This window comes from Saccopteryx leptura, chromosome 8, assembly GCF_036850995.1.
Source record: "Saccopteryx leptura isolate mSacLep1 chromosome 8, mSacLep1_pri_phased_curated, whole genome shotgun sequence".
Classification (NCBI taxonomy): Eukaryota; Metazoa; Chordata; class Mammalia; order Chiroptera; family Emballonuridae; genus Saccopteryx; species Saccopteryx leptura.
The window spans coordinates 53,571,251-53,583,794 of NC_089510.1; the positions used below are offsets into that span (position 1 = coordinate 53,571,251).

A 12,544-nucleotide genomic window follows, 5' to 3' on the forward strand; every position below is an offset into this window, starting at 1 on the left:
GGGCTTGCCTGGTCAAGGCACATATATCAAGGAAGCGATGAACGGCTAGAGTGAACCAACTATGAGTTGATACTTTGATACTTCTCATTCCTCCACTCCTCTGTAAAATCAATAAATAAAATCCAAAAAAAAAAAAAAAAAGAAAGAAAGAAAGGAAAAAAAGAGAGTAGCAACAAGCAGCAGAAAACACATTAACACAGATCAGAGTGATGGGCTGAAGGTGGGAACACAATCTAGCTAGATCCTGCAGCCCTGAGGATGGCATGGGAGCTCTGACACCAGCGGGTCAGGACCCTGCCTCTCCTTACATACTGACCAGAGAATCTGGCTCCGGAACAGGAAGACAGAGCACAGCAGAGTTCTGGGGGAAAGTGTGACGTGAGTGACTTGTTGGGGCTACTCTTCTTCCTTACTGGTTGTGGTCTGCTCTGTGAACTGCCTCCAGGTGTGCAGGGCTGTCCGTGCTCCGTGGGGAGGGCTTCGGTCCTCGCTGCAAACCACCTGCGTTGAGAGTCTGCTTGCTCCCGCAGGGCCAGCGCGTGTGTGGGGCCGTGCTGCCCGCGTTAAACGGGCCCCCTTCCCGTGGCCCTTCTGCTGTCCCCTCCCTCCAGTCTTCAGCTGCTCACCTTCCTTGGACGACCCAGTGAGTAGGTCTGATTGGAAGGTGGCTTCTGCTCCATCACAACTCAAGCACTAGGATTCCTGGGGCTCACACCAGGATTCTGACACCCCACATGGCTGACACCCCCTATTCCACAACTATCACCAACGAAACCGCCCTCGAGCCCACACTGAGAAACTCTCGTGCCCCCTCGCCTGGTCTGCTGGGGAGGTGCTGGTGGCGGGTCCCTAATCCCCACTGCTGTCACGATGGAGCAGTGTTATATTTTTTCCAATAGCTGTTTCAAGTAAGGATCTTCCAGACGATCCTAGACACAAGGTAAATCTTAGGTGGCATCACGGGACCTGGGGCAGACGCGGTCAGGCCAGAGCACAGTGGGAACCATGAGCAGGAGGTCCTCGTTCCTGGGAGGGGTTTTAGTACTCAACACAGGATGCCCTGGGCCTCCACACCACATTATTTGATGTCTAGGAGGATTTTCCTCCCTCTCAGTTCCGGAGTGCTGGTGGCTTAACAGAAGACCTGAGCAGGGAGATAGACACCTGGGTATCTGGCCCAAATGGCCGGAACATCCACCTAACAGTGTGGCCCCAAGCAGGCCCCTTCTTTCCTCTGGATTGTGCTGCCCTCAGCACTAAAAACAAAGGGTTAGCCAGAGTAAGCATTCAAGCTGCTTTAAGTTCCAGTACTCTGTGTCTCTCTGAGACCAGGGAGCATGACAATACTGGCATCAAACAGATCAGATTTAAATACTGATTTTATGTCTTCCTGGTGGCTAAAGCAGGTTACTCAACTATAGGGAGGGATATGATAGCATCTACTCATGAGTTTCACCTAAGGAATAACTCAGATAATGCATATAAAATGCTTAGCAAAAACAGATTCTCATGTGCTCAATAAAAATTAGCTTTTACCATTAATGGATGTAGATGTCCCATTTTTATCAAAAACAGCCACTCCCAGTTTCAGTAGTTTGATTCTCATTTAACATTTCTCTCCAGCGTGAGGTTTGGAGCTCAAGGTTTTGAGGTCCAGCCCAGCTCTGGCGCTGGTCTCTTGCCTTCTTACCAAACTTCACCATCCCTGCTTCCTCCCTGTGACGGAGGAGCAGCCAGTACACAGGCTCTTTCTACCTCAGGGCCTTTGCACAGGCTTTCTCCCCTCTGCCTGCATTATTCTTTTCTGTTCCCTTAAATAGTTCCTCCTCACAGTTTTCATCTCTGCTTAAATTGTTACCTCCTCATAGTGGCCTGTCCTGATGGCCTGAGAAGTTCTTAAGACTTAACACAATTTGCAGTTATTCTTTTACCTAGCTACTGTCTTAATGTCCGTCTCTCCCCCTAGAATGTTTCTGTCTTGTTCACATGTATATACCAGTACCTAGTGTGTGTGTGGGGGGGCTCAGCCACAAGGTAAGTGCTCAATAAATATTTGTTGAGTGAGTAAATTAATTCATGGATAATATGATCTATTTATATGGCACAATATTATTTATGTAGCATCTTCATAACTAGGTTCTCGTTTTTAAGTTGTATATATCTCTGTAAGGGATACAGAGCTTGAACTGCCAGAGCCTGGCTGTTGTTACCCACATAGGTCAACTGCCATGCAGAATAAGCACAAGGTGATGGCAGCACATGTGAAGAGCTCTTATCTCATTGGGGTTGGAGTGGGATGGAGAGAGAAAGTGTCAATAAGAGAAGACTTCTTGGAGGAAGAGGCATGTGAGTTGAATGAGAAATGTGAGAAGTTATCTAGGCAAAGATGGGGTTGGGGTGGGCAAACACCAAGAAGTAGAGGGATGAGAGGACAGAGTCTCATCCAAAACTGAAATTAATAAAGAAGTTAAGAAGGGTGTGGATAATGCTGTGTGTGTGGCCAGGGAGGTCAGGGAAGAGCCCGGGGAGAAGGTAGCAGTTATGTCCCGCCCCTTGGACAGACGATACTGGGAGGTTTCCAGAATGGTTCACTGATGTGATTGGGCTAGAATCCAGAGGGCTTCACTTGGCCAGAGACCAGGGGAGGAGTTGGGGGAGCAGGTATTGGAAAAAAGTGGCCCTTGGGTCCCTGCGGCCAGACCGGCAACCCAGAGTGAAAGCCTGGTCTGGGGTTGTCCTTGACAGGTGCTCCGTCCTGCTGTCCAGGTCCCAGAGCTTGGCTTGAGGCACCGGTACCTGAATGCTTGCTCCCTAAACTAACTGAGAATCCTGATGTGTGAAACCACTGGGGTAATCATATCAGCTCAAACAGGAGGCAACTTCAAAGGCCAGTGAGCAGACCAGTCATGTGAGCATGTGAATGAGCCAGGAGAGGTTTAGAGAATGAAGGGTTTAAACCTCCTCCAAAGATACTTAAAACCATTACCAACAACAACCGTGCCTAATACAACCACTTTGGGGAGTTGGGTTCGATAGTGGACTGCTAAATTGTGATCTCTGCTCGGCCTGGAGGGGGCGCACCAGGCGTACGAAGGCGCCAGGGGACACCTCTTCATTGGTTCCCTGCCACCCCCAGTCAGACCTGGGGCAGCCCTCTCAGAGCTCCCAGCTCAGTGAGTCAAGAGATGACCCTGGGAGCATCAGATGTGGTCAGGACCCCAGAACACATCCACGACTTTCCCAGAAGTTTTGGGTGAGGCTGCCAGGCCAGGTGTATGATACGCAGACACCCCACAGCGACTTCAGAGCAAGTCAGAGGTAGAGAGGGAAGCCCAGGAAGGCGGCTGCCCCACGGGCGTCTGGTTGACACAGCCGGTGGCGCTGAGAGGGCAGCTGCCAGGCCTGCGGGGAAAGCCTCCTGAGGCCAAGGGAAGAGGAGCTCCTTTGCAGAAAGGACTGGAGAAATGCCCTGCAGGGGTCGGACCCTCCCAAACCTGCGCTTAGAATAAATGACCCATTCCAGAGAGCAGCAGGCTGTGGAGAGAAACCGTTTCTGACAGGCTCCCATAAGGCACAGCTGTTGGCTCTCCTTGCAAACGTTGTTCTGACTGTATTTTATTGCTGTTCTGTCTAATATATGTGTGTGTTACCTGCTGTCTATTAATGTTTATTCTAATTCAATTTATACAGCTTGAGACTTGATCATTAAATTCACAAACCACACTTAAAAGAGTCTAGTGTTGTCCTTAGATCCCCTGGGGAGACTCCTCGGCCTCATCCAGACTGGTTTTCATCAGAATATCTGAAAGGGGATCTTCAATCGTCATTTTAAATGTGTCCTACATGATAAGTGAAGGTCACTGTAATTTAAAAAACATTAGACATATTAGCATAAAGTCATGACAGTGCTTTTTTGAGATAGCACAGACTCGCTGAGTGCAAACAGCCCCAGTGACATGTAATGAATGAAAGAACAAATGGTCTAGAACTGAGTACAAGAAATATCTGATCAATCATCCAGTCATTCAGTCTGTTTAGTTCTAGGCCGAGAGCACCCCCGGGTCTGTGAAACAGTTCACAGCTCAGTTTGAAGGGACTACAATTTATCACAGAGGGTGAGAAGCTGGCCAAGGGGGCCCAGGTCTCCAGCCCCAGGTGGGACGTAGTGGGGCAGGGTGACGGAGCAGTGGCTACACACTCCCTGTAAAGTAGGGGGTGGGCGGTGGGGAGGGTCACTTGCCGTCCTTTGTCCTCAGTGCATTGGAAGGCCAGCTGTTCCAAGCTTCACCTTTCTACATTCCTGTATTCAAAATACACAGTGCAAAAATCCAGCCTCTGAAATTTTTATTTGGGCTAATAAATATCTTTTAAAAGGTAAATAACCTAAAGGGAAAAGGCGGGTCACCTGGTAGTTATATCCCAGTGTAAATCACTTGGCTCACACTGCTCCGCACTGAGCATGCGGGGTGAGAGGAAATGATTTCTGGGGGCGTGCCGGCCAGGGAGCCGCTGTGGGACTTGGGGTAGCTGAGAATAGTGTACGGACCTTGGTCACTTCTGGAGTCAGGGAGATGGGGCCAAGGGAGGGATGAACCCATAACAACCTTGATGACATTTCCTCCAGTCATCCCAGAGATCATCTAAGAAGATTGCTTCCCAGCGCCCACCCAGTTCCTGCACGCCCCCCCGCCACTGACCCTGCCCTGACCAGGGGCGCGTGGCCTCTCAGCTGATGAATGCGGGACTTCTGGTCTCAGCTAATGACCTACCTCTCTGCAGCACCTGACACCTGTTCCTTCTCGAAAGCCTTGGCTTCGTGCTTTCTTCCATTTCAGTCCTCTGCTGGTTCTCTCTAAGCTCCCTGCGCTTGCCCCTCAGGCTCATCTATTTTCTTCTCTCATTTCTTAAACACTGATATTCTGTCAGGGTTCTGTCCTTGACTCAGAAGATGGTTCTTTTCATCTTACTCATTTTCACTGGGTGATCTCCCCCTCTTCTGTGCACATCTACCACCACCGGCCATGGGGTTTTCCGTTCGGCCAACGTTACTGAACACCTACGAGGAACCAGGCCCGGTATGAACACCTACGAGGAACCAAGCCCATATGAACACCTACGAGGAACCAGGCCCGGTATGAACACCTACGAGGAGCCGAGCCCGGTATGAACACCTACGAGGAACCGAGCCCGGTATGAACACCTACGAGGAGCCGAGCCCAGTATGAACACCTACGAGGAACCAGGCCCAGTATGAACACCTACGAGGAACCAAGCCCAGTATGAACACCTACGAGGAACCAGGCCCAGTATGAACACCTATGAGGAACCAGGCCCAGTATGAACACCTACGAGGAACCAGGCCCAGTATGAACACCTACGAGGAACCAAGCCCAGTATGAACACCTACGAGGAACCAGGCCCAGTATGAACACCTACGAGGAACCAAGCCCAGTATGAACACCTACGAGGAACCGGGCCCAGTATGAACACCTACGAGGAACCAGGCCCGGTATGAACACCTACGAGGAACCAGGCCCAGTATGAACACCTACGAGGAACCAAGCCCAGTATGAACACCTACGAGGAACCAGGCCCAGTATGAACACCTACGAGGAACCAAGCCCAGTATGAACACCTACGAGGAACCGGGCCCAGTATGAACACCTACGAGGAACCAGGCCCGGTATGAACACCTACAAGGAACCAGGCCCAGTATGAACACCTACGAGGAACCAAGCCCAGTATGAACACCTACGAGGAACCAGGCCCATATGAACACCTACGAGGAACCAAGCCCAGTATGAACACCTACGAGGAACCAAGCCCAGTATGAACACCTACGAGGAACCAGGCCCAGTATGAACACCTACGAGGAACCAGGCCCAGTATGAACACCTACGAGGAACCGAGCCCAGTATGAACACCTACGAGGAACCGAGCCCAGTATGAACACCTACGAGGAACCGAGCCCAGTATGAACACCTACGAGGAACCAGGCCCAGTATGAACACCTACGAGGAACCGAGCCCAGTATGAACACCTACGAGGAACCGAGCCCAGTATGAACACCTACGAGGAACCAAGCCCGGTATGAACACCTACGAGGAACCAGGCCCAGTATGAACAGCTACGAGGAACCAAGCCCAGTATGACTGATGCAGGTCAAGATTTGTAACCCAGGTCTCTCCTTTAGTCCAGATGAGGTTCCTCAAATTCCTTCAGAATTTCATATATGTATGAAATATTTATATTTCCATTATTATTCATAACACAAGAATAAAAGTAACTGTCTTAGGCTGTGTTTCTTGAGACAGGGCTTCAGGTGCAAATGATTTAGTAGGGCATTCTCTTCGGGAAAAACTCGTACGGGAGTAGGGAGTTGGAGAGACAGAGTGGGGAAGGGAAGGACTGAGCAGGGATGTGGTCTCAGTCTAGCCAGAGACCGGCAGGGAGAATGGGGAGCCTCTGGAGCCTAAACCACCCTTCAGAGTTACTCTGCATTAAGGTACAGGGCCTAAGCCTTGCTACCCCTGTAAAAGGGAGGCACTGCCCTCCCTGGGGTGCGGGCATAATCTTGCTTGTGTCTCTTGGAGAAATGGAGCCCAACAGCCAAAGGCAAGTCTGCAGAGATGATGGCAGGTGTGAGCTGATATCCTTCCTCACCACCATCAGAGCTGGGGACGGGGCACAGGGGTCAATAAAGGAGCCCAGGGCGGGCACCAGCAGTGTCTCCCACGGCAGCTGAGACTGACACAGGCCAGACTGTGTTCCTGGCACCATCATAAGTGCTTCTATGCATATTAACCCTATCATGTAGTTACTGTTATTCCTGTGTTACAGTGCAGGGACTGTGGCATAGAGGTTAAAGGCAACTTGCCTAAGGTTTTCCAATACGTGAGTGATGGAGCTGGGATTTATACCGAGGAAGGGTGGTTCTAGATTCCATACCCTTAACTGCTACCTCTGCCTCCTCAGCATACCATCAGCCTAAACCAGGCGCTGTCGCAGCCGCTGGGAACCCAGCAGTGAATGAACACAGTGCTGCCCTCACTGAGTTGATTTTGTAGTAATGGCTGATGGACAATAAGTGAATAAGTAAAGTGTGTGACCTTGATGGTAATAAATGCCAAGAAAAAAATAAATCAGGGAAGGGAGGGAGGGTGTGCCAGGTGACAGCTGCGCTTTAGAGAGGGCTGCCCAAGGCAACTGTACTTAGAGGCATTTTAACAAAGACCCACTGGAGGGGGCTTTTCTGATTCTGCTGTTGCCACTCCTGCTGCCTGTCCCCAATGTCCTCTCCCTCTGCACAGCGGGGGTAAGCTTTCCAAGCCACCTGATCATGTTACTTCATGGAATGACACCCTCAGGATAAATCCAGCACCCCTGCCTTCCCGATTGGGGACCTGTTTCCATCCCTGTCTCTTCTCTGGTGTCCGGGGCAAGAGTACAAACAGGAACCCACATTCCCTACCCTATGTCTAAATGTCGAAAATTAATATATCAAGCTAACAAACTGTTAAATAGAACACATTCTATCCTTCCACCTTGGCAAATATAGCTTCGTAGTGACGGAGGAGGCCAGCTTCATACTTACACTTGCTGGGCTCCTGTGTTCTCCATGCCAGAACTTGGCAGCACAGGGAGACCTGCTCCAGGCCACACTGTGCCTCTCTTCTCCGTCTTCCCAGCTCTGCCCTCCACTGTGCGGGGGGTGGGAAGCTCACTGTGCTCATGCATGCATATGAGCTCCCCAGCTCACACACCCATGTTCTAGCCACACCACTGCAAATAGCAGTCCTTTGCCATCCCTTAACCTAGGGGTGCTCATACTGGTGGTGTTACTAGCCTTAGAGGATTAGACCTGGGGAACAGGTACACATGGGAGTAGGCTAAGGTCCCTTTGAGGAGAGCATTTTAGGGTTTCGGGTATTAGGAGCTTGGTCTCCATGGAGGGTGGAGGCACAGCTCGGACTCTGTCTGGGCAGGTCTCCTTGGCAGCAGATGGGGTGGGAGTGGAAGGGTATGTAAGGGAATTGTCAGAGCCTAAAATAGCTCTCTCTAAAGCACCGAGTACCACTCTGTCACCTCTCTCTTCCTTACCTGTGTGCCTAAACCAAAGTGAATTACTTGAACTTTCTCAATGTACCACACTCCTTTGCTTCTGTGGGATTGTGATTTTGCAGAATACAGAATAGTGACCATTCACTTAGACTCCTTGCTGTAATTTTTCTCATCTCCTAGGAGCTCCCTAACCTTATTACCTCATTGCTGACCCTTAACCCCCACTGCCGTCGACCAAAACATCACTTATAGTGATGATGGTGGTGGGATGTAATAACATAACATAACATAACATAACATAATATAACATAACATAACATAACAATATAATATAGTACCTGAGTGTGGGCTTTATAGTCAGCTGTCCTGGTTTTGATTATTTGCTTAGCCACATGCTAGTCATGGGAACTTCAGCAAATTCTGTGCCTCAGTTTCATCATTTCTTACAAGCAGATTACCATCCCAAGTTTATAATGTATTGCGAGGATAAAAAGAAATATTGTATGCCAAGTGCCCCACCATAGAACCTGGCATCGAATAAGCACATGCTAGGAAATTCTCTTCCCTCCCCCAGCTATGCTTCTTACTCGAAACCAAACACACAAAGCATCTTGAGTGATTAGGCTGTTTCACAGAAGGATGCCTATTAGATTAGCTCTCAGCCCCGGGCCTCTTTCCCCATCTCCTGAGTCAGTGAGAATTTCCTGGAGAATATTAGTACCTGATTTCTACATTAGCTGTCAGAGACCTGTTCCTGAGCACCCATTTTCATGCTGGGATGGTCACACTCCAGCTCTTGGTAGCCACCATGACTATTGATAGGGATGGAGATTTCCATGTCAGCACAAGTATGGTCACAGGGATGGAGCCCGAGGAGCAGGTGCATGAGGAAGCTGCTGATAGCAAGGGAAAGGTAAGACCTACAGTAACCTTCAGTGCCTGACCTCAGTGGGCATGCAACAAATGTGAGAGAAGCTGAACAAAACCAAACTCAAGAGAATAAGCATTAAATTCCAGTAGGGCCTGACCAGGCGGTGGCGCAGTGGATAGAGCATCGGACTGGGATGTGGAGGACCCAGGTTCAAGACCCCGAGGTCACCAGCTTGAGCGCGGGCTCATCTGGTTTGAGCAGAGCTCACCAGCTTGGACCCAAGATCGCTGGCTTGAGCAAGGGGTTACTCAGTCTGCTGAAGGCCCGCGGTCGGGGCACATATGAGAAAGCAATCAATGAACAACTAAGGTGTTGCAACGAAAAACTGATGATTGATGCTTCTCATCTCTCTCCGTTACTGTCTGTCTGTTCCTATCTATTCCTCTCTCTGACTCTAGCTCTGTCTCTGTAAAAAAAAAAAAATCCAGTAGGAAAGTGAGTGGAAGAACTGCTGAAGAAGTCACAGAAGAAATTCCTTCAGGCCTATAAGATATAGCTAGTAACCAGAGAAATGCAAATTTAAATGTAATGCAGTACTTTTCCTAAAATAGAGGCAAAGATTTCAGTGCTGATGAGGCTATAGCTGAGGGGGAGGGCTACCCTTATGCACTGCTGGTAGCCATGGAAATTGATAGGTCTTTCTGCAGAGCTATAATGGGAATGATTAAATAAATTATTATATGTATATAAGCTGGATGGACTATGTGTCATTAAATGTAACAGCTTCAAAGAAATTGAGAAAAAACTACCTTACAAAGAAAAGTAGACCACTATGTGGTATGAAAATTACATGCAAAAAAAAAAAAAAAAAAAAAGAATGGAAGGAAATAGAACAGAGTATTATACGTTCCTAACATTAGTATCTCTTATATAGATCTTTGAACTTTCCTATAATTAGCAGATGCTTCTTTTATAATGGGAAAGAAATTCCATAATTTAAGAAAACGACACATTGCTTTCATACAATAGGTCAGACAAAATTTTTTTTTTTTTTTTTGTACTTCTCTGAAGCTGGAAACCGGGAGAGACAGTCAGACAGACTCCCGCATGCACCCGACCGGGATCCACCCGGCACGCCCACCAGGGGCGACACTCTGCCCACCAGGGGGCGACGCTCTGCCCCTCTGGGGCGTCGCTCTGCTGCGACCAGAGCCACTCTAGCGCCTGGGGCAGAGGCCAAGGAGCCATCCCCAGCGCCCGGGCCATCTTTGCTCCAATGGAGCCTTGGCTGCGGGAGGGGAAGAGAGAGACAGAGAGGAAGGAGAGGGTGGGGGTGGAGAAGCAAATGGCGCTTCTCCTGTGTGCCCTGGCCGGGAATCGAACCCAGGTGCCCCGCACGCCAGGCCGACGCTCTACCGCTGAGCCAACCGGCCAGGGCCCAGACAAACTTATTTATGGGTGACTCTGGCCACTTGTTGACTAAGATTTGGGAGAAACAAAAGACTCAGGCTTCTTCCCATGGTGAGTCTAGTTCTTTGTATTAACAAGAAGAAATGGAAAGAGTCTCCCACCTGGGCAGTTTCTTCATCTAACAGGGAGGCCCCCGTGAGCTGCCTTATGCTTGAGACATTCATGTAATCACAGCAGCTGTGGTCTCTTCACCAGGCTGTGACATTCTCATCAATGTTGAGATTTGAGAATGAAGCCTGAAAAGAGATTTTGTTTCCATTTGTGGCTTAATTCTTCCAATTGTGGCCTTACCTCCAGTAGCTGTAAGTGATTGATAGGTGGTGGTGCCCATCTGTGGGTCGTGTAACGTGCACAGTGGTTTAAGCAAGTATAGTCTGGGTAATAGGATATTAAGTGAAAGACCCTAAGGAAACACTACACCAGTGTTTATATAAAAATGTGAGTTAACCAAAGTATATTTTGGGTTATAAAATAAATAGATAGGTGGTCTTCTCTTCTTTTTGGCTTATTTAATCTAACCACCAAAATGTAAACTTTCTTCCAAGACCGTTTTCCAAACTGAGATGTTGTAACTATTTTGACCATTTTTTTCTTTAGGAGTTATAAAGTCCAAGTATTTAAATAAACTTCGCTACTTACTAAGGCATGTGGCAACATCTTGATTCACTTAGCCTGCTTATTTTTTCGTTTTCAAGATGGTCACAGTCACTGTCACTTCATCTGGCCTTGATTTTAGGAGTGGCTTCCCCCTCTTAACTTATTGGAATATGCCTTTGTATACCCTCACTCTTACAATGGAAGTGCATAAGACATTAGGCTCTATCCACCCTTCTAATCAGTCTACCTTTAACTGTCTGTGAGTAATCAGCATGACTCAACAACCTGATTTTTTGTAAGTTGACAAACATTTTAAACTATAAGTAATACATCTTAAATACAGTAGTGGCAAATATATATTATTAATACTTTGTGTTTCATCTCTTATCAATTTAGAATCGACTAGAACTTTTATTGAAAAAGATTCTTTGGCCCAGCGTGGGCCCAGTGGTAAACTGTAGCACTGACTGCCACCGATGTGGCCATGGGGAGGGACAGCACTCACGCCAAGGACTTTCCATCTCACATTGAAGGCGACAGGGTCTCTGTCTTTAGAGAGCTTATATTCAAATGCGGAAAACATGATTTCTCCCAGGAGCAAGAGAGACAAAAACTAAATGTAAAATTAAACATAATTGTGAATACCCAAACAGTGAACAAACACCTCCACAACTGCCAATGACTATAGGGAAGGCTGAGTTCTTTGCTAAGTGCTAGGAGCAGGCAGCTTGCCCTCAATCAGATGGGGTTCATCTAGAAAGGTTTTCTGGGGCAGTGCATTTTGAGTTGGATTGGAAGGTGTCCAGGAGACCTGGTGTGAAGTTGGAGGGGTGGTCCAGGTTAAAAGAGATGCAGATTTCCGGATGCTTTTTTACTGTAGTTCAAAGTCTCAGCTATCCAGAATGACCATGCCTGACCTCTGACCTCCCCACAGTGAGGACGTGTGCAAACGTGGCTTCACCGTCATCATCGACATGCGGGGCTCCAAGTGGGACCTCATTAAGCCCCTTCTCAAGACGCTGCAGGAAGCCTTCCCAGCCGAGATCCATGTGGCCCTCATCATTAAACCCGACAACTTCTGGCAGAAACAGAAGACCAACTTTGGCAGCTCCAAATTCATCTTTGAGGTGAGCCAGACTGTTCTCTGAGACAACTTTCCCTTCCACCACCCACACATTCTCTCTTGTGCTTCTCCACTACCCGACTGTGTGCATGTCTGCTGCCGGGGTTTCAGGGTTCCTTGGCCCCTGTGGCCTTACCAGTTGCATCTGGGAGGCACAAGAGGGTCAAGATATTGTTCTTTCTTTTTTTTTCAATGTTAATTGTATTGATTTTTAGGGAGAAAGAAGGGAGAGCACAAGAGAGAGACAGGAATATCTGTTTTTGTGTGTACCCTGACCAGGGATCAAAAGAGCAACCTCGGCCCTGGCCGGTTGGCTCAGTGGTAGAGCATTGGCCTGCGTGTAGAAGTCCCGGGTTTGATTCCTGGCCAGGGCACACAGGAGAAGCGCCCATCTGCTTCTCCACCCCTCCCCCTCTCCTTCC

At 48.6% G+C, this 12,544-nt stretch overlaps 1 protein-coding gene across 8 annotated transcripts in view; it reads left to right on the forward strand.

Moving 5' to 3' along the window:
- LOC136379840 (kalirin) overlaps positions 1-12,544 on the forward strand; it is a 635,535-nt gene that overhangs the window by 238,856 nt on the left and 384,135 nt on the right. For all 8 annotated transcript variants that reach the window (XR_010746806.1, XM_066347435.1, XM_066347437.1 and 5 more), the window contains exon 4: positions 11,934-12,126. Coding sequence is in view for 7 of the 8 variants with exons in the window: in XM_066347435.1 (XP_066203532.1) it covers positions 11,934-12,126 (193 nt within the window). In the remaining variant the exon portion in view is untranslated. The remainder of the gene's footprint in view (positions 1-11,933; positions 12,127-12,544) is intronic.